The sequence below is a fragment of the Nicotiana tabacum genome, chromosome 7 (genome assembly GCF_000715075.1).
Source record: "Nicotiana tabacum cultivar K326 chromosome 7, ASM71507v2, whole genome shotgun sequence".
Classification (NCBI taxonomy): Eukaryota; Viridiplantae; Streptophyta; class Magnoliopsida; order Solanales; family Solanaceae; genus Nicotiana; species Nicotiana tabacum.
In genome coordinates, this window is record NC_134086.1 from 7696917 (window position 1) to 7715785 (window position 18869).

General features: G+C 35.4%; 1 protein-coding gene and 1 pseudogene across 1 annotated transcript; one reads left to right on the plus strand and one right to left on the minus strand.

The window, feature by feature from the left end:
* The first annotated feature begins 6529 nt into the window (after window positions 1-6529).
* Window positions 6530-11263, plus strand: LOC142182635 (disease resistance protein Roq1-like; annotated as a pseudogene).
* A 3246-nt stretch (window positions 11264-14509) lies between these two features.
* On the minus strand, window positions 14510-17709 carry LOC142182636 (adenosylhomocysteinase). Its single transcript, XM_075256925.1, has 3 exons — window positions 17257-17709; window positions 16346-16711; window positions 14510-15548 (listed from the first exon to the last, which is right to left on the minus strand). The coding sequence occupies exons 1-3, from the start codon at window positions 17599-17601 to the stop codon at window positions 14802-14804; spliced, it is 1458 nt and encodes a 485-aa protein (XP_075113026.1). The 5' UTR covers window positions 17602-17709; the 3' UTR covers window positions 14510-14801.
* Window positions 17710-18869: the final 1160 nt, after the last annotated feature.

Below are 18869 nucleotides of genomic sequence, written 5' to 3' on the forward strand. Positions count from 1 at the left end.
GCCTATGAAGGGTGTCATTAGGTTTGGGAAGAAGGGCAAGCTGAGCCCGAGGTTCATTGGTCCTTTTGAGATATTGCGGCAAGTTGGGGAGGTTGTTTAAGAGCTTGCCTTGACTCCCAGCCTAGCAGGAGTTCACCCGGTATTTCACGTGTCTACACTCCGGAAGTATCACGATGATCCGACTCATGTATTGGCTTTTAGCTCAGTCCAGTTGGACAAAGATCTATCTTATGTTGAGGAGCTAGTAGCCATTTTGGACAGGCAGGTCAGAAAGCTCAGGTCAAAGAATATTGCTTCAGTAAAGGTCCAGTTGAGGGGTTAGCCGGTTGAGGACGCGACTTGGGAGACCGATCAGGATATATGCAGCCAGTACCCTCATCTTTTCACAGTTTCAGGTATGTCTTTATACACGTTCGAGGACGAACGATTATTTTAAGAGGGGGAGGATGTAACGACCCGGACGGTTGTTTTGAGAGTAATAGCCCTGATCCCCTATTAACTACTTTCCCCAACTCTATTTCTGCTATTGTGACTTGCCAAGATGATTGGTTTTGAGTTTCAGAGTATTTGGGATACTTAGTCCCTAAATGAGATCTTAAGCCTTAGGATTTGGACCGTAGTCGTAACTATGTGAAGACGACTACGAAATGGAATTCTGTCGGTTCCGTTAGCTTCGTTAGGTGATTTTGGGTTTATGAGCGTGTCCGAATTGTGTTTTGGAGGTCCGTAGCTCATTTAGGCTTGAAATGGCGAAAGTCGAATTTTTTGAGTTTTGGGCCGGTAGTGGAAATTTTGATATCGGGGTCGGAATCCGATTCTGAAAGTTGGAATAGATCTGTAATATCGAATATGACTTGTGCGAAATATTTGAGGTCAATCGGACGTGATTTGATAGGTTTCGACATCGGTTGTAGAATTTTGAAGTTTCAAGTTCTTTAAGTTTGAATTGGAGGGTGATTCATGATTTTTGCGTTGTTTGATGTGATTTGAGAGCTCGACTAAGTTCGTATGGTGTTTTAGGATTGGTTAGTATGTTTGGTCGAGGTCCCAAGGGCCTCAGATGTGTTTCGGATGCTCAACGAGTCATCTTTGAACTTTGGAAGATAGCAGATTTCAAGTGTTCTGTTGCAGGCATTTTCTTCATCGCGTTCGCGAGGAAGTCCTCGCATTCGCGTAAGGTATCTGGGAAGGGCATATGAATTACTATTTGCGTCCGCGATGTCGCTCTTGCGTTCACGAGGGTGTGGAACCTCGAAGCTACGCGTTCGCGACATGGTCCTCGCGTTCGCGAAGAAGAACTGGAGGCAGGCAAGATTTCGTGCTTCGCATTCACGATGGAGATCCCGCGTTCGCGAAGGGTCAAGCTGAGTGGTCCTCACGTTCGCGACATGTGCATTGCATTCACGATGGAGGATTTTGGGACGAAGTAAATTTTATTTCGCGAACGCGAGGGTGTGGCCGCGTTCGCGAAGAAGGACGCGTCTGGGCAGTATTAAAGTTCCAAAAAAACGGAGGTTATGCCATTTTTATCAAAACCTTAAGTTGGGAACTTCAATTTTGGAAGAGGGATTGAGGGATTTTCAGAGATATCGATTGGGTAACGATTCTTAACTCCTTTACGGTTATATTCCACTAATCTATGCTTGAATTCATCGTTAAATTTCGGATTTGGGGTGAAAAATTGAGAAAACTTCTTAGGCCAAATTTTGGGGTTTCGATCGAGATTTTGGTATCATATTTGAGCAATTTTGGTACGAGTAAACTCGTGAGTGAATGGGTGTTCGTATTTTACGAGTTTTACCCGATTCCGAGATGTGGGCCCGGTGTGACTTTTTGGGCATTTTTCCTAATTTCATGTTTTAGCTTCGAATTAATTAACTAAATTAGTTACTTGTAGTTATATTTACATTATGCAATTTATTTGAATAGATTCGGGTCATTTGGAGTCGGATACTCGTGGCAAGAACGTGTTATCAAGGTGATTTGAGCGGTTCGAGGTAAGTGGCTTGTCTAACCTTGTGTTGGGGACTTTCCCCTTAGGATGACTTGATATTATTTGGTGTGTGAGCGCCGTGTACGCGAGGTGACGAGTACATACACGGGCTGTTATTGCAAAAATCTTGTTTATCCTTTTTAAATCATAAATTGCTTCTCTTATTAAATTGCACTAATATGGTTAATTGTTTAGTTTAGACTAGAAAAGCATGCTTACGTGTTTTAACTGTCTATTTGACATTCTGTGCGCCATACTTAGTTAAATCCCTATTCCCTTATCTATTTTCAGTATAAACTGTATAACTCGATGTCATACCTGCCATTTTATCTTGTGTTGCATATTTAAATTGGGACTACGGACGTATTCCGGGAGATCCCACAACACTGCATATTTACTTTGGGACTACGGACGTATTCCGGGAGATCCCCCTGTACTGCATATTTACTTTGGGACTACGGAAGTATTCCGAGAGATCTCCCAGCACTGCATATTTACTTTGAAACTACAGACGTATTCCGGGAGATCCCCTTATACTGCATATTCATTCGGAACTACGGGACGGTATCCTTGAGATTTCTTACTGTGTTTACCGTATTTTGAGCCGAGGGCTCCCTTAACTGTTAAATTTTCGAGAATTTCTTTAACTATGTTATCGTAAATTTCACTTATATCTTTTACTGTTTAATTTATTATATTTACTCTAGTAGGGCCTTGACATGATCTCGTCACTACTCGATCGAGGTTAGGCTTGGCACTTGCTGGGTACCATTATGGTGTACTCATGCCCTTCCTGCACATATTTTCGTGTGCAGATCCAGGTACGAGCTATCAGCCTTGGGGTTAGTGCGTGTTGCTGATTCTAGGAGACTTCAAGGTACATCTGCTTGCGTCCGCAGATCTTCGGAGTCCCCTTCTACTCCCTCGTCTAGAGACTTTCCTTATTATATTCAGACTTTTGTATAGAGCTACATAGATTATAGCAGCTTGTGACTTAGTGATATTCCGGGTCTTTGGAAATTATTTTGTATATGCCGAGTGGTATTACTCTTGACTATTTAGAATATGATGTTTATCTTTAAAATGTTGTGTTTTTTTTATATTTTTCGCAATATTAGGCTTACCTAGTCGTAAAGACTAGGTGCCATCGCCACACTTTATGGAGGATTAATTTGGGTCGTGACACCAGCTCCGAATCGCCTAAAATTTTACGGGACCATAAAAACGACCTAATGAACAACAGTCATCTCTTCTTCATGATTGTTCCTAATTTTTTAGCATTTTAGGGCCATAAAATAATAATTCAACACGATTTTCCATATTTTCGTATGCTATATAGTGCATGACATCTGCATGAATTCGGGCGACCGACTCCGAATCGCCTAAAATTTTACGGAATCATAAAACATGAGCTAATAAATAATAATCATCTCTTCTCTATGACCGTTCCTCATTTTTTGGTATTTTAGGGCCATAAAATAAGAATTCTACATGATTCCTAGATTTTCGTGTGCCATCTGCATGAATTCGGGCAACCGACTCCGAATTACCTAAAATTCTATGTGGGAAAAAATAATTACCTAATGAACAATAGTCATTACTTCGCTATGACCGTTTTTCATTTTTGGTATTTTAGGGCCATGAAATAGGAATTTAGCACGATTCTCATATTTTCGTGTGTTATAGTCCGTGTCATCTACATTAATTTGGGCACTCAGCTCTGAATAGCCAAAAAATTGCGGGACCATAAAAAACGACCTAAGAAACAATAGTCATCGCTTCACCATGACCATTCCTCATTTTTTTAGCATTTTAGGATCATAAAATAGGAATTCAGTACGATTCCAAGATTTTCGTGTGTCCACGCCATCTGCATGAATTCAGGCGACCGGCTCTGAATCGCCAAAAATTTTGCGGAATCATAAAAATGAACTAATAGACAATAGTCATTGTTTCGCCATGACTGTTCCTCATTTTTGGGCATTTATGGGCCATAAAATAGGAGCTCAACACGATTCCTAGGTTTTGGGCCATCTGCATGAATTCGGGCGATCGGTTCCGAATCGCCTAAAATTTTACGAGAATATAAAAAATGACCTAATGAATAATAGTCATCGCTTCGCTCCATTTTTTGGTATTTTAGGGCCATAAAACTAGAATTTAGCACGATTCCCACATTTTCGTGTCCTATCATAGTCTATGACATCTGCATGAATTCCGGCGACCGACTTCGAATCATCTAAAAAATTTCGAAACTATACGAAATGACCTGATGAACAATAGTCATCGCTTCGCCATGAACGTTCCTCGAGTTTTGGTATTTTAGGGCCATAAAATAGGAATTCAGCACGATTCCCACATTTTCGTGTGCTATAGTTCATGCCATCTATATGAATTTGGGAAACTAGCTTCGAATCGCCTAAACTTACGACCTAATGAACAATAGTAATCGCTTCGCCATGATCGTTACTCAATTTTTGGCATTTTAGGGCCATAATAAAGGAATTTAGCACGATTTCCAGATTCTCGTGTGCTACAGTCCACGCAATCTGCATGAATTCGGGCGACCGACTCTGAATCGCCTAAAATTTTATGAGACCATAAAAATTAACCTAATGAATAATAGTCATCGCTCGCCATGATTGTTCCTCCTTTTTGATATTTTAGGGTCATAAAATAGAAATTCAGCATGATTCTCAGTTTTTCGTGTGATGTAGTCCACGCCATCTACATGAATTCAGGCGACTGGCTCCGAATCGACTAAAATTTTGCGGGCGACCATCATCGAATCGTCTAAATTTAATATAAAATTCAGTAGAAACTCATTTAAAGAGGTTCTAAAACAAATCCACACCCTTCATATTTTAGTGACACGTGGCCAATATCAAGTGTGGTATTGAAATTTACTGGACCAAAAGTTACTAGACCAAATCCCATCACATTCTCTGTCGTCTCTCTCCATATACAATTCATTATTAGTGTCTTAAATTAGGGTATTCGGTTACTCTTTTATTTTTTTCTCTCATAATTCTTCGCCACCTACAAAGTAAAAATAAAATTTCATATAAATTTGATACATCTAAAATAACATATAAACTAAAAATAAATTTCGTACAATTAATTATATAGTATACAACTTATTTATAACTTATCTACAACTTTCATACATTATTTTCACTCAGTTAAATACAATTACAACATCATACAACTTAAATACAATTTTCATACAAATTTTATACAAATATGTCGTGTGTATGTATTTTGTATATATTTTGCATGTGGTGTGTTCTTCTTCTCTCTGAAATTGCGATTAAAACTTTCTCTCTTAATACAATATTGGTACATATCAACAACTTTATATAAAAAGATAGTATTTCTAACTTAAATATAATGATTCATATATTATACAACTATTTTTTAACTTTTATACAACATTCAAATTAAAAAAAAAATAGTACTGTAACAAAATACATCCTAAATACAATTTTAATATAATTTTGTATGTATATTAAATATCATGTGTTCTTCTTCTTCGAGTTTCAATATGAAATCCAGCCAAAATCAACTCTAATCTTCGCCAAATACCCTCAAAATTGAGATATAAACTCCAAAGAATATTCTCAATTATTTGCAACAACACATAATCAAAACAAATAATATTTTTTGAAAACCCAATTTGAATTCAAAGTTTGACGCTTTGTAATGGTTGTCAATGGTAAAGAGTTAAACACCTTCAAAATTTATTGATTGACAATTTCAATTCGAACACCTGCAACATGAAAGGAAATTGTTAAGTTAAAACTCTATAGTAAAAAGATTGATATCTATTGATGAATTCCATGGGAAAAGAAAGGATAAAGTAGATAAGAGAGAGAGAGAGAGAGGGAGAAGAGAGAATAACTTGATACTCCCTATTCAATTTTTAATATAAAGGGATACTCATTAATACTAATTTATATATAACTGGTAAATTGTATATCAATTTGTAATTAAGTTAAAACCTAAACAGTGATGGTAAATAAGTTTCTAATATAGTATATAGGTTTGGGGAAGGACCGCACCCCAGAGTATGTGATATAGACAGTCTACCATAATACAAGTATTAATGGCTGCTTACACGACTCAAATATGTAACCTACGGATATATATATATATATATATATATATATATATATATATATATATATATATATATATATATTTGGTGCACAAGATATCTCACGTTCACATAGGGTTTGGGGAAGGACCGCACCCCAGAGTATGTGATATAGACAGTCTACCATAATACAAGTATTAATGGCTGCTTACACGACTCAAATATGTAACCTACGGAGACAACTTTTATTGTTACTCCAAGACTCCCCTTCAAATAAATAAATAAATAGAAAAAGATAAAATGGAAAACGTGACAACACACTGCAAAGATGTAGCTTTGACCTAAGAAATGTCTTGGTAAGTTCCCTTAATTCAGTTAACCCTTCCCTAAGAAATTAAGTTTCCGTATATATATATTCACTAAATATTCATTCCTTTATTCTTGTATATCATCAAATGGATACTCAGTTTACTCAAGGAGAATCATCTCAATTGTCTTATGAATTATTCCTGAGTTTTAGAGGGTGAAGACACCCGAAAAACATTCACTGGTCATCTTTATTCCAAATTGGATAATGTTGGAGTTAAAACCTTCATTGACGATGAGGAATTGAGAAAGGGTGACGTGATTTCAAGAGAACTAGAGAAAGCAATTGAAGGATCGAGAATTTCCATTGTAGTATTCTCGAGCAATTATGCTTCCTCTAGTTGGTGTCTAAATGAACTAGTTAAAATTCTCGAATGCAAAGAGAAATTAAAGCAGATGGTTTTGCCTATTTTCTATGATGTTGATCCTTCTGAGGTACGAAAGCAAACTGGGTTATTTGGGGAAGCTTTGGCTAAACACAAGGAACGACCATTTGGAGCTCAAATGGTGGAGAAATGGAGAGCTGCACTTACTGAAGCTGCAAATTTATCTGGATGGGATTTGCAAAATGTTGCTGACGGGTACATTTTCTTGATTCAACTATATAATTTCATTTGTTATTTGTTCAATTGTTTATACGATGGGATACATTGGAAAGCTACCTATGAATTGTTTATACAATTGTCTGCAACTCTTCAACCTCTTTCCAGCAATTTGAGAAACAAAAAATCATTAATGGAGGATAAAAGCATTTTGTCTTTAAAAAATCACATTGCACACACACACCCCAAAAAAAAAACTAAGGACTCCATATAGAAATAGCGATTTAGTCTCCTTGAGGAAATGGTTTATACAGTAATGGAAAAGGCCTTCGTGTTAGGTTGAATGAGAGAATGACTGCAGTTAAAAGAGGAAGAAGCATTTGGATATAGGTTTTGGTGAAAAGTCAATAAAGCCCCTCAAATTTGGGTAAAAACAAAACGGGTACCTTGCTAAGTTACTAGCTTTATGTAATTACACTTGTTCAATCAAACATGACAGTGACAATTACTAAGTAATTATGTTGTGGCAAACAAGCAGGTCATTATAATTACACAACCAAGTAATTATGCATGGCTTTCGGTACAAACTTAAAGAGTTTAAGCTCTATACATCGACTGTATCAAAATATTTATCTAATTAGTTCTCTTATTATCTAATTACAGGTTAATTTCCTGATAAATATAGTGTAAAAAGATCTTTATACTATCAATATATATAACTTAAATAATTTCTTAAAATATCCTATAGGAAGCGGTAAGTTATATACTTTACTGCTTAGATTGATCCCACTGTGTTATGTCTTGGCTATCAATTTTGACTTGACCATCAAATAGTTTCAAATATCAAAGTTTTATTTACTGGAGTAGTATTTCTTTTAATTTTTTGTTAGGCATGAATCAAAGTTTATTGAAAAAATTATACAACAAGTCCTACAAGAGGTCAACCAGACACCTCTAGATGTTGCTTGGCACCCAGTTGGAGTAGATTCTCGCGTCAAAGATATAGAGTTGTTATTGCAAAAGGAATGTGAAGATGAAGTTCGCATGATTGGTATTCACGGAGTTGGTGGCATAGGGAAAACAACTCTGGCAAAAGCTATCTACAATACAGAATTTCGGCGCTTCAATAGTAGTTGCTTCCTTTCAGATGTTAGATCAGAAGCTGAAGAATTTGGTCTTGTCAAGCTACAAGAGAAACTTCTTCAACAGGTACTCAAAACTAAGGACGTCAAAGTTGGCAGTGTTGCTCAAGGCGTCAATCTAATCAAAGCAAGACTTGGGTCAAAGAAGGTTCTAATTCTTCTTGATGATGTGAACCACAAAAAACAATTAGAATCCTTAACACGAGAAAGAAGTTGGTTTGGTTCGGGTAGTTTAATAATTATTACAACCCGAGACAAGGATTTGCTACGTGGGCTTAGAGAAAAAGAGAGATATGAGGCCAAACTGTTAAATGACAATGAAGCTATGTTACTTTTTAGTTGGCATGCTTTTGACAGTCATTTTCCACCAGAAGATTATGTTAATTTTGCACAACACATAATCAAATATTCAGGTAGGCTACCATTAGCTCTTGTGACATTGGGGTCACATTTACAAGGAAGTTCTGTAGAAGAATGGGGATACGAATTCGAAAAACTAAGAGCAATACCTCATATTGATATCCAAAAGATTCTCAAGATAAGCTTTGATGGACTTGATGGTGATACACAAACTGTGTTCCTTGATATTGCGTGCGCCTTCCATGGGTTTTATGAGCGTGAAGTTACAGAAATATTGAATGCATGTGGCTTTCATGCTAAAAGTGCAATTGCAACTTTAGTCCAAAAACACTTGCTCCAAAGGGATGATCTTTATTTGGTGATGCATGATTTAGTGCGAGATATGGGAAGAGAAATTGTTCGCTTGGAATCAACTCGATACCCTGAAAAACGGAGCAGATTGTTCATCCCTCAAGAAGTCTGTGATGTTTTACAAGGAAATAAAGTCAGTAAATCTTTTATCTTTATCTTGGTTATAATATATATTTTTTAATTTAATTGTTTATTGCTTATAATTTCTGTTGTCATCATAAGAATTGAATTCATTTCTGGTCAGTAAGTATATTTCTAGTTGTTCTTTTAAATATAATCTAATATATAATCTATCTTTAATTGGTACTACTGTCAGGTTTCTGGATGAAATTTATTCTCTTTATTTATCTTTATTTTTTCTATTGATATTACCATGTGAACTTATTGAATGCTGCTAAACTAGTTTTTGAAAGACCGTCATCTTAGTTTTTGAGCAATTTTACATTCTTTTTTTTACATCCTCTAATGTGTAAGTTCATTTTTCTTGATACATATGGCGTACCCTCTTTGTTTGACCTTCAATTGGTATAACGCATTTTTCTCTCTTAATTTCTGGGACATAAGATGGTTCTTTTCACTAAACTACAGGGTTCCAAAAAGGTAGAAGTACTGAAAGTAGATCGACGAGCATTTAAGGGAGTGAACTTGAGCACCAAAGCATTTAAGAAAATGGAAAACCTTAGGGTTCTTATAATGGATGAGTTACATATTAGTGGAGATTTTGGGATGTTGTCCAAGGAGCTCAAATGGTTGTCTTGGAAAAAATGTCCTTTAAATTGTATACCATCAAATTTTCCGGCTGAGAATCTTGTAGTTCTAGATATGCAGGAGAGTGATATCCAAGAATTTCGATTGAATTTGCAGGTTTGTTATCTCAATTTTATAATTTCATGTGTACTGTTATTGCAACTGAGTGAAAGAAAATCTTAATTGAAACTATATTTGGTTTATTTTTAGTGTTGTAGAAGTTTGAAGAAGTTGGATCTCTCTTATTGCAAGCAACTCAGAAGCACTCCAGACTTCAATGGCTCACTGAGTCTTGAGACTTTGTATCTCTATGGTTGCTCAAGTCTGACGGAGATCCATCCATCAATAGGAAATTTGGACAGGCTAATTAAACTATATATGCGTGGTTGCGAAAAACTTACGGATCTTCCAAGCAGCATATGCCAGCTAATATCCCTTGATTCCTTGGACATTGATGACTGCTCATCAATAAAAATACTGCCAGATAACCTTGGAGATATGAAAAGTCTAAGATCTCTTTATGCATCTCGTACGGGTATAAAACAATTGCCTAGATCTGTTGAAATGCTACGAAATCTTAGAACTTTGTCAGCAGGAGGTCAAAAGTTAGAGGCCAAAAGGAGTATTTCTGGAAGAGGAGTCCATCGGATACAATATTCCTTGCCAACATTTGTATCCTATTTGAACCTTACATACTGTAATTTGTCCGAGGCTGATATTCCTAGGGATATTGGGAGCTTATCCTCCTTAGAGCTTTTAGATTTGAGTGGCAACAGTTTCCATTGTCTACCCTTTGATTTTTGTAAGTTAGGATTCTTGAAGTGGCTGTATTTGAATGACTGTGAGAATCTTCAAACACTCCCGTCAGTATCAAATTTAGAGAATCTTGAAATTCTTGAACTTCAAAATTGCCAAAAATTGGCCAAGATTTCAGAGTTGGACAACCTCCCTAATATATGGTCGATCAACATGATTAATTGTAGTTCTCTGCAGAATCCATTCAATGAAGGCTTCTTTAGTGCACCTGCTCTATCATTTCCATCTAGAAAAGATCGATATATGCTTAGAGATATGGTTGGAAATATAGTTAGTCTCTCTCTCTCTCTCTCTCTCTCTCTCTCTCTCTCTCTCTCTCTCTCTCTCTCTCTCTCTCTCTCTCATATTAATGATCTTGTGTCTTTGTTTGATGCAGGATCATTTAGAAATTTATCTCAAATGCAATGAGATTCCAAAAAGGTGCAACAATCAGATGTTAGATCAGAAGCTGGAGAATTTGGTCTTGTCAAGCTACAAGAAAAACTTCTTCAACGAGTTCTCAAAACTGAGGAAATCAAAGTTGGCGGTGTTGCTCAAGGCATCAATCTAATCAAAGCAAGACTTGGGTTAAAGAAGATTCTAATTGTTCTTGATGACATGGACCATAAAAACCAATTAGAATCCTTAGCACGAGAAAGTAGTTGGTTTGGTTCGGGTAGTTTAATAATCAATACCACCCGAGACGAGCGATTGCTATCTCGGCTTGGAGAAAATGAGAGATATGAGGCCAAACTATTAAATGATAATGAAGCTATGTTACTTTTTAGTTGGCATGCTTTTGACAATCATTTCCCACCATAATATTATGTTAATTTGGCACAAGACATAATCAAATATTCATGGGTTTGAAGACCATGAAGTTACCAAAATATTAAATGCATGTGGTTTTCACACTAAAAGTGCAATTGCAACTTTAGTCCAAAAACACTTGCTCCTAAGATCTTGGAATCATTTGCAGATGCCTGATCTAGTGCGAGATATGGGAAGAGAAATCGTTCGCATGGAATCGCCCTTAAACCCCGGCAAACAGAGTAGAATGTTCATCCCTCAAGAAGTTCGTGATGTTCTACAAGGAAATGAAGACAGTAAATTTTTCATCTTTACCTTGGTTATATATTTTTCTCAATTAAATTGTTTCTTGCTTATAATTTATGTTGTTGTCATTATAAGCATCATTTGTGCTTCATCTCTGGTTGGTAAGTATTTTTTTAGTTGTTTGTCAACCATTGTAAACTAGAAATGAAATTTGCTAAACTATAAACTCACACCAAAGGCCCAAAAAAATCACCTATCTAACAATTATCCAAATCTGTTTGCTAATGCATATTTCTTATTAAATTCTTATAAGTAACATGCTTATTCAAAGATATTTGACTTTACTTAACTAATTGTGGAAATTAAGGTTGCTCGAAGAAATCAGGCATGTGAATGTTTGAAAACTGTTGAATAGGTACATATGTGAAACATTATTTCTAGAACGATATATACAAAATGTTCTTTTAAATATATTCAAATATATGTTCTAATTGCAAGCAACTCAGAAGGACTCCAAACTTCAATGGTTCAATGAGTCTTGAGACTTTGTATCTCTATGAATGCTCAAGTCTGACGGAAATCAATAGGAAATTTGTGCAGACTAATTAAACTATATATGTCTTGTTGCGAAAAACTTACGATCTTCCAAGCAGCATATGCTTTTTGGTTAGTTTATTTTTTTATATTTTGACCCCTCTTAATGAAAATTCTGGCTCTATCATTGCGTACGAGTATAAAACAATTGCAGATCTGTTGAAATGCTAAGAAAACTGGTAGGAGTTCAGTAATCCGTCAGATGTACATCCTTTTAAAATTGTTCGAGTAATTCTAGTAGGAGAGTCATAATTTCTTTTCCTCCTCAGCTTTTGAGAGACCACTGCTTGTTATGCTGATAGAAATTGAAACTATGGCTGTTGAAATAAAATAAATTCCCTCTGTTTCTTCCTTATGATCTTTTCTAGACTTCCTCGCTTATTAAATTTTATTCTTTTTCCCTGCCATCTTTAATAAAATGCGGTTTTATTGATCGAGCTTCATCCTTCTCGGGATAATGTATTAACATTAATAAACAACAGAGAAATTATTATGTACTACGTTTTTCATATGCGAAAACGAAAAAAAAAAAAACTCGTTTGAAGTATTAAACTATCATTAAAGCGTGAAGAATTGTGAATAGGTGTTCATAACACGCAGCCGAAACACTAGTAATTCTAGGCAGATCTTTTCGTGTTTAAATTATTTACAAGCAAAAGATCGGATCTAAGACGTATCTGGTGAAGAGAGTCTCGTTTTAAAAAAATTTGATAGTGCGAAAACTCTATGTGTATACACAACGAGACTGATCCTTGCTATCAATTCTTTGATCAACGAAACCCGCGAACAAACTGAATGAGAAACTCATGCTGAAATTTTTCTCAAATATCTCAACTCAATGGTTAAAGAACAAAGAATAATTTTCTTGTAATAATATTCTCTCTCTTGGCTTTGTATAACAACAGCAAATTTTCTCCATCACCTTTATATAGTATCACCTATAAACACAGTTCCTGTTTGGTTGAGGTAATGATTTATTTGGTGTAAATATTTAATTCCAAAAATAAACGTTATGAAATTTTTCTAAGAGATTTTTACATATATGTACTACATTAAAAACTTATTTATCATTTCAAAATGTGTGGTTAGTCGTTAATATCCTCTTGTATCGTCATAATTTTTAAAGATATTTATTTGAAAACTTAATTATTAAAGCTTCAAATTAACGTAACAGTAACAAATTCGACTTTTATACTCTGATTATGTTATCTGGGAAAAATCAATAACGATTTTTGCAAAAAATAACTGTGCACCTAATTCCAACTCTAGATGTGTTAGTTTGTTACTCCAGTTTATTTGAACAAAGTCCAAAAATGTACGTCAAATAAGTATAATCACTTATGCAGTGACCAATTTTAGAACACCATTTGAAATCACTAGATTTTTTCAAATCTTCAACATCCCACCTATCTTTCATTTTTGTTATGAAAAGTGAAAGTCGTTTCATTTAGTACACTTCTCGCTATCGAAGTTATGTTCTTGGCGAGACTTGTTCATAAATTGATTTAATTCACTTGAACTAGTATATATATATACATACACATTGCGCACGCGAGATGTAGTTTTTGTGTTATGACTCACAACTTATGAGTTCAACTGAATCCAATATTAGATTCACTAAAATTTATATATGTAAAAGTAATTATGTCAAATATTAAAATTATAGTTTTAATGTGGAATAAATTCAATACAAAAAAACATTGAAAGTTAACCTATTAATTTTGATTAGTATAGATCAGCCTCTGCTTTGGGTGCTCTGTCTGCTCAAACATAAGTTTCCTCTCAATGACGTGGATTCGTTTAAATACTTAAAACCCAAAAAGCAAAAGACATAAGAAATGACAAAATTATCAAAAGAGATGGGATTTTCTATTAAACTATCTTATCTCTTTGGATTTTGGTAGGTGAAGTGAAGCTTATAACGCCAAGAAATAAAATTTGGTGGGGTTGGTGGGACATATTTTGGAAATGAGTTATACTTCAAATGAGACCATTTTATTTCCACCAAGTATTTCAACAAAAAATAGTTCAAAGTTTTTGAGTTTCATTTTGTAGAAGTAAGGGACTCTTGGTGTAACAGGTATAGTTGTCATTGTGATCAAAAAATATCCGAGTTCAAACCGTGAAAACAATAGTTGTCATTGTGATCAAAAAATATCCGAGTTCAAACCGTGAAAATAATATTTTACATAAATACAAGATAAAATTGCGTAGTCCGACTCTTCTAAGACGCGGGCATACCAAAAGCTTAGCACCGAACTCCACTTTACTTTTTGCAAATTTAAATAGATGTCAAAAGACAAAAGAAATTACCACATTTAAAAAGGAATGGGGTCTTCACTCTTCTAATAAACTATCTTTATATTTTTTCGTAGGTGAAATAAAGCTTAAAACACCAATTTAAGAAAATATGGTAAGGTGGGAGATCAGCTTTAACATCAATAAATTTGGACAAGCAAAAATCAACTGAAAAGGTAAAAGTGTTGCTTTGATTTCTTGAAACAAAAACCATACACCAAAAAGCAAATGGTTCTAACTTACTACAATATCATATCACACCACCAACCATAATCTTATTCAACACATTTTGGTCTTACTTTCAAATAAGACCCATTTCTTTTCCAGCAAAACATGCCACTTCCTCCCAAATATATCACCACCAATATTCAAAATACTAGTATCCTAAACAAAATCAAAGTATTAAATGCAAAACAATCATGCCGCGACAATGCTGTTCTCCTCTGTCGATTTGTTTTCGCTCAGTACCTGTAGTGAGCAGGCTTGTAAGGACCCTCAACTGGAACGCTAATGTAGTCAGCTTGATCCTTCGAAAGTTTGGTAAGCTTGGCTCCGAGCTTTCCGAGATGAAGTGCAGCAACCTTCTCGTCGAGGTGTTTTGGCAAGACATACACTTTCTTCTCATACTTCCCACTGCTCTTTTCATTCCACAACTCGAGTTGGGCAATGACTTGGTTAGTGAACGAGCACGACATCACAAAACTAGGGTGTCCTGTGGCACATCCCAAGTTCATGAGACGACCCTCAGCCAAGACAATGATGCCACTGTTGGTGTCAGGGAAGACCCATCTGTCGGTTTGAGGCTTAATTGTGATCCTCTTGACACCAGGGTAGGTCTCGAGACCAAGCATGTCGATTTCGTTGTCAAAGTGACCAATGTTGCAAACAATGGCATTGTTCTTCATCTTCCTCATGTGGTCAACCATGATAATGTCCTTGTTACCGGTCGTGGTGACAAAGATATCAACATCAGAAACGACATCCTCTAGAGTAAGGACCTGGAGGCCTTCCATGGTAGCCTGGAGAGCACAGATAGGGTCAATCTCGGTCACAATCACACGGGCACCGGCTTGTTTCAAGGCAGCAGCACAACCCTTGCCGACATCTCCATAACCAGCAACAAGGGCAACCTTTCCGGCAATCATAACATCAGTAGCCCTCATGAGACCATCGGGCAGTGAGTGGCGGCATCCGTACAAGTTGTCGAACTGGAAACCAAATGGATCAATACAATTGTCAGTCTATGAGCTAAATAACAGACATAACATTGGTAGAAAGCTAATCAAGATGTACTATTTTATGCATCTCCAACAACTTGAGGACAATATCACACTTGATTCCTCAAACCAATATGGCTAGCGAGCCAAAAGACACAGTAGCTTTTCCAAATGAATTAGACTTCTATTGGTCAAACATGGAGCTATTCTTCAGTAGAGTAAGAGGAAAATTGTACACTTCAAGCATTAAATATTTAAACCCAAAAGATTAATCATTCTTTTCCTCTAAGCAAACAATTGATACAAGAAAGTCGATGAACTTTCTTAGGAAATGAAATAAATATCCTTTTTCTTTATGTACCAAGATCAGGCATTTAAGAAACCATCTACTCTCTACTTAACAATAAAGATATAGTGAAATTTGCATCTATCACATAAATATTTCACCAAATCGAGTTACAACTTTCTATTCAGTGAATACAAACACAAAAACAAAATAGTCTAATTGGAAAAGATGTCAACTTTTAGCTTTTAAAGTCCAGAAGGCAAATCTATTTCCTCCACTTACCAAAACAATTAAAGATTCATTTATAAGATTCATCAACTAACAATTTACCCTATACTTAAACAATACAAATCAACCAACATTAAGTAAAAAGTATAACTTAATGATCCAAGTAATGATCAACCATTCCTATCAGATCTAAATAAAACAAACAATCCATACAACCAATCCACATAGATCTGAAACACAAGAAACAAAATAAAATACGAAAACAAGTATATACCTTGCTCTTGGTAACAGAATCATTAACATTAATAGCAGGGAAAAGCAAAGTTCCATTAGCCTGCATCTGATAAAGCCTCTTAACTCCAGTGGTAGTTTCCTCAGAAACACCGACGAGTCTTTCCTTCATCTTGGTATATTTTAAAGGATCAGTCTTCAAACTTTCCTTAATAATAGTAAGTACAAGCTGAAACTCAGCATTATCGGTAGAGTTAGGATCTGGGATTGTCCCATTCTTAGCAAACTCTTCTTCTGCCTTAACACCCTCATGAATCAAGAGTGTAGCATCACCACCATCGTCGACGATCAAGTCGGGCCCACCACCTGGACCCCAGTCAAGTGCCCTCTCAGTACACCACCAATACTCCTGCAAATTCATTAAAATGCATCACCAACTATAACTATAAAATCACAAAATTATTTTTTGTCACAAGTCAAGTTAAAAATAACTGAAATTTACAATCTTATAACAATAAACTCACTAAACTATGTCCACTCAACTTTGAAAGTTGCGATCTAAAACAAGGCATACCTATAAATTATCTTATTAAGCAATTCGAAAAAATTAAAGTTAAGTTATTAGTACTAAATATAGAAAAATATCTTTCTTTTTACCATCTTTTAACAGAATAAAGTCACTACATCTTATCCACTCAATTTTGAGAGTTGAGATCCAAAACAAGCTCTAGATATTTTTGTAGCTATAAATCGCCTTTCTAAATATAGAAAGATAATCACTTTTATTGGAACAAAACTAAAAACAAAAAGTATCACATATATTAAACAAGCTATAATATTTGTTTGGCTATAACCAAATCACATAAGTTTAAAGTTAAACTATTTCCAAATATAGAAAGATCTCACTTTTAGAGAGATTCTAAGGAAAGAATATCACATAAATGTTCACTATACCTGCAGAGTCTCACCCTTCCACGCGAACACGGCGGCGCTGTCACGTGCAATGGCAGCAGCGGCGTGATCTTGAGTGGAGAAGATGTTGCAAGAACACCATCTAACTTCAGCACCCAAAGCAGTAAGGGTTTCAATCAAAACTGCAGTTTGAATGGTCATATGTAAAGATCCAGTAATCTTAGCACCTTTAAATGGCTGTGAAGGGCCAAATTCAGTACGACAAGCCATGAGACCAGGCATTTCAACTTCGGCCAGCTCGATTTCAAGCCGGCCGAAATCGGCCTGAGACATGTCCTTGACCTTGTACTCGCGGCCAGAGGTGGTCTTCTCGACTAATAGAGCCATGGGTAGAGCGAGTATGAGAAATTGGGTGGTTAGAGATGAGATTTGAGAGGCTTTTTTCTCTTCTTCTAAAGGGGTTTTTAGAGGAGAAGAGCGTTGCAAGGAATTGAGGACGGAGGTGAGTGGTATTAAATAGGTTTGATGGATGAAAATGGACGGTCACGATTTGTTTCAGATCTGAAATTTTTATTTTTAGATCTGAAAATTTGATTGGATATATTGGGGTTTGGTAGATCTGGAAATTTGTTAACTAAAAATCTAAATAAATAAAAGGATGAGAGATTTGGGAGGTGGGTGGTCATTATTGTTTTATGATCTATTTTACTTGGTTTTATTTTGAGAGAATATATAGTATAATATTTTCTTTTCAAACTTTAAAGTATTATTTTCATTATTAATCTAATCGCGAAGCTATGTATAAAGAAAGGTTAAGTTGATTACCTTTGCCGAAAATATTATCATCATATAAGATTAAAAAAAAAAAATTGTGTAATATATATAACTTTAAATTTTTTCTAATGACAAAAACTTTTAGTGCAGCTTATTTTGAATTCCTTGTTAAAATTTCTGGTTCAGCTTCTAATTAATATCACACGCAAATTTTTAAAGTAAGAATTGTTTGAAGTGTTTGTATTTTGTTCTCATTTTATTTTCATATTTGGATTTTACTTTTTCTTATTGAAAATAAAAGAGTTTACCATAATTAATTTTATTTTTCCTAAAAGGAAAATATAGATCTCTTCCTTATTTGATAGATCTCTTTCGTGAAAAAAAAGTTGTAACCACTATAAATTGATTATCTCTCCTTCATAGAAAAATAATATAGAAAAGTATCTAGAGACTACAATGTAGTACTTTAGAGAGTTTTGCTTAAAGAGATAATTTATTCTCTCATAAGTTTTTTTCCTCTTTTATACTAGTAGATTAATGTAGGTCACTAATTAGTACGTCTTTTTTTAATAAATATTTCTATATCGTCTAATTTATTGTTGCCAAAAGGTTATTTTGTTAACTTCCGTATGACGTCTTGTTATTTTCAATCTCAACATGAAGATCATGACATAGTGATTAACATGACCAAGATAGTCTAGGGGGGGAAGATAATCATGGCAATTACTGTCATGCCCCGAACCTAGGGGACGAGGCCGACACTCGGTGCCTCACCTATCCTTGCGTACTAACTTGCGACTAAGGGACTCTGAACATATAATGTCACAACTTGGCCATGGGCCACATTGCAAGACAATTTGCGAACACTGACTAGACATCAA

Coding starts and splice junctions, on each gene's coding strand:
- LOC142182636 (XM_075256925.1), bottom strand. CDS start 17,601: ATGGCTCTATTAGTCGAGAAGACCACCTCTGGCCGCGAGTACAAGGTC. Junction 16,712..17,256: donor GGAAGGGTGAGACTCTGCAG/GTATAGTGAACA, acceptor ATGAATTTGCAG/GAGTATTGGTGGTGTACTGA. Junction 15,549..16,345: donor ATTCTGTTACCAAGAGCAAG/GTATATACTTGT, acceptor TTTGGTTTCCAG/TTCGACAACTTGTACGGATG.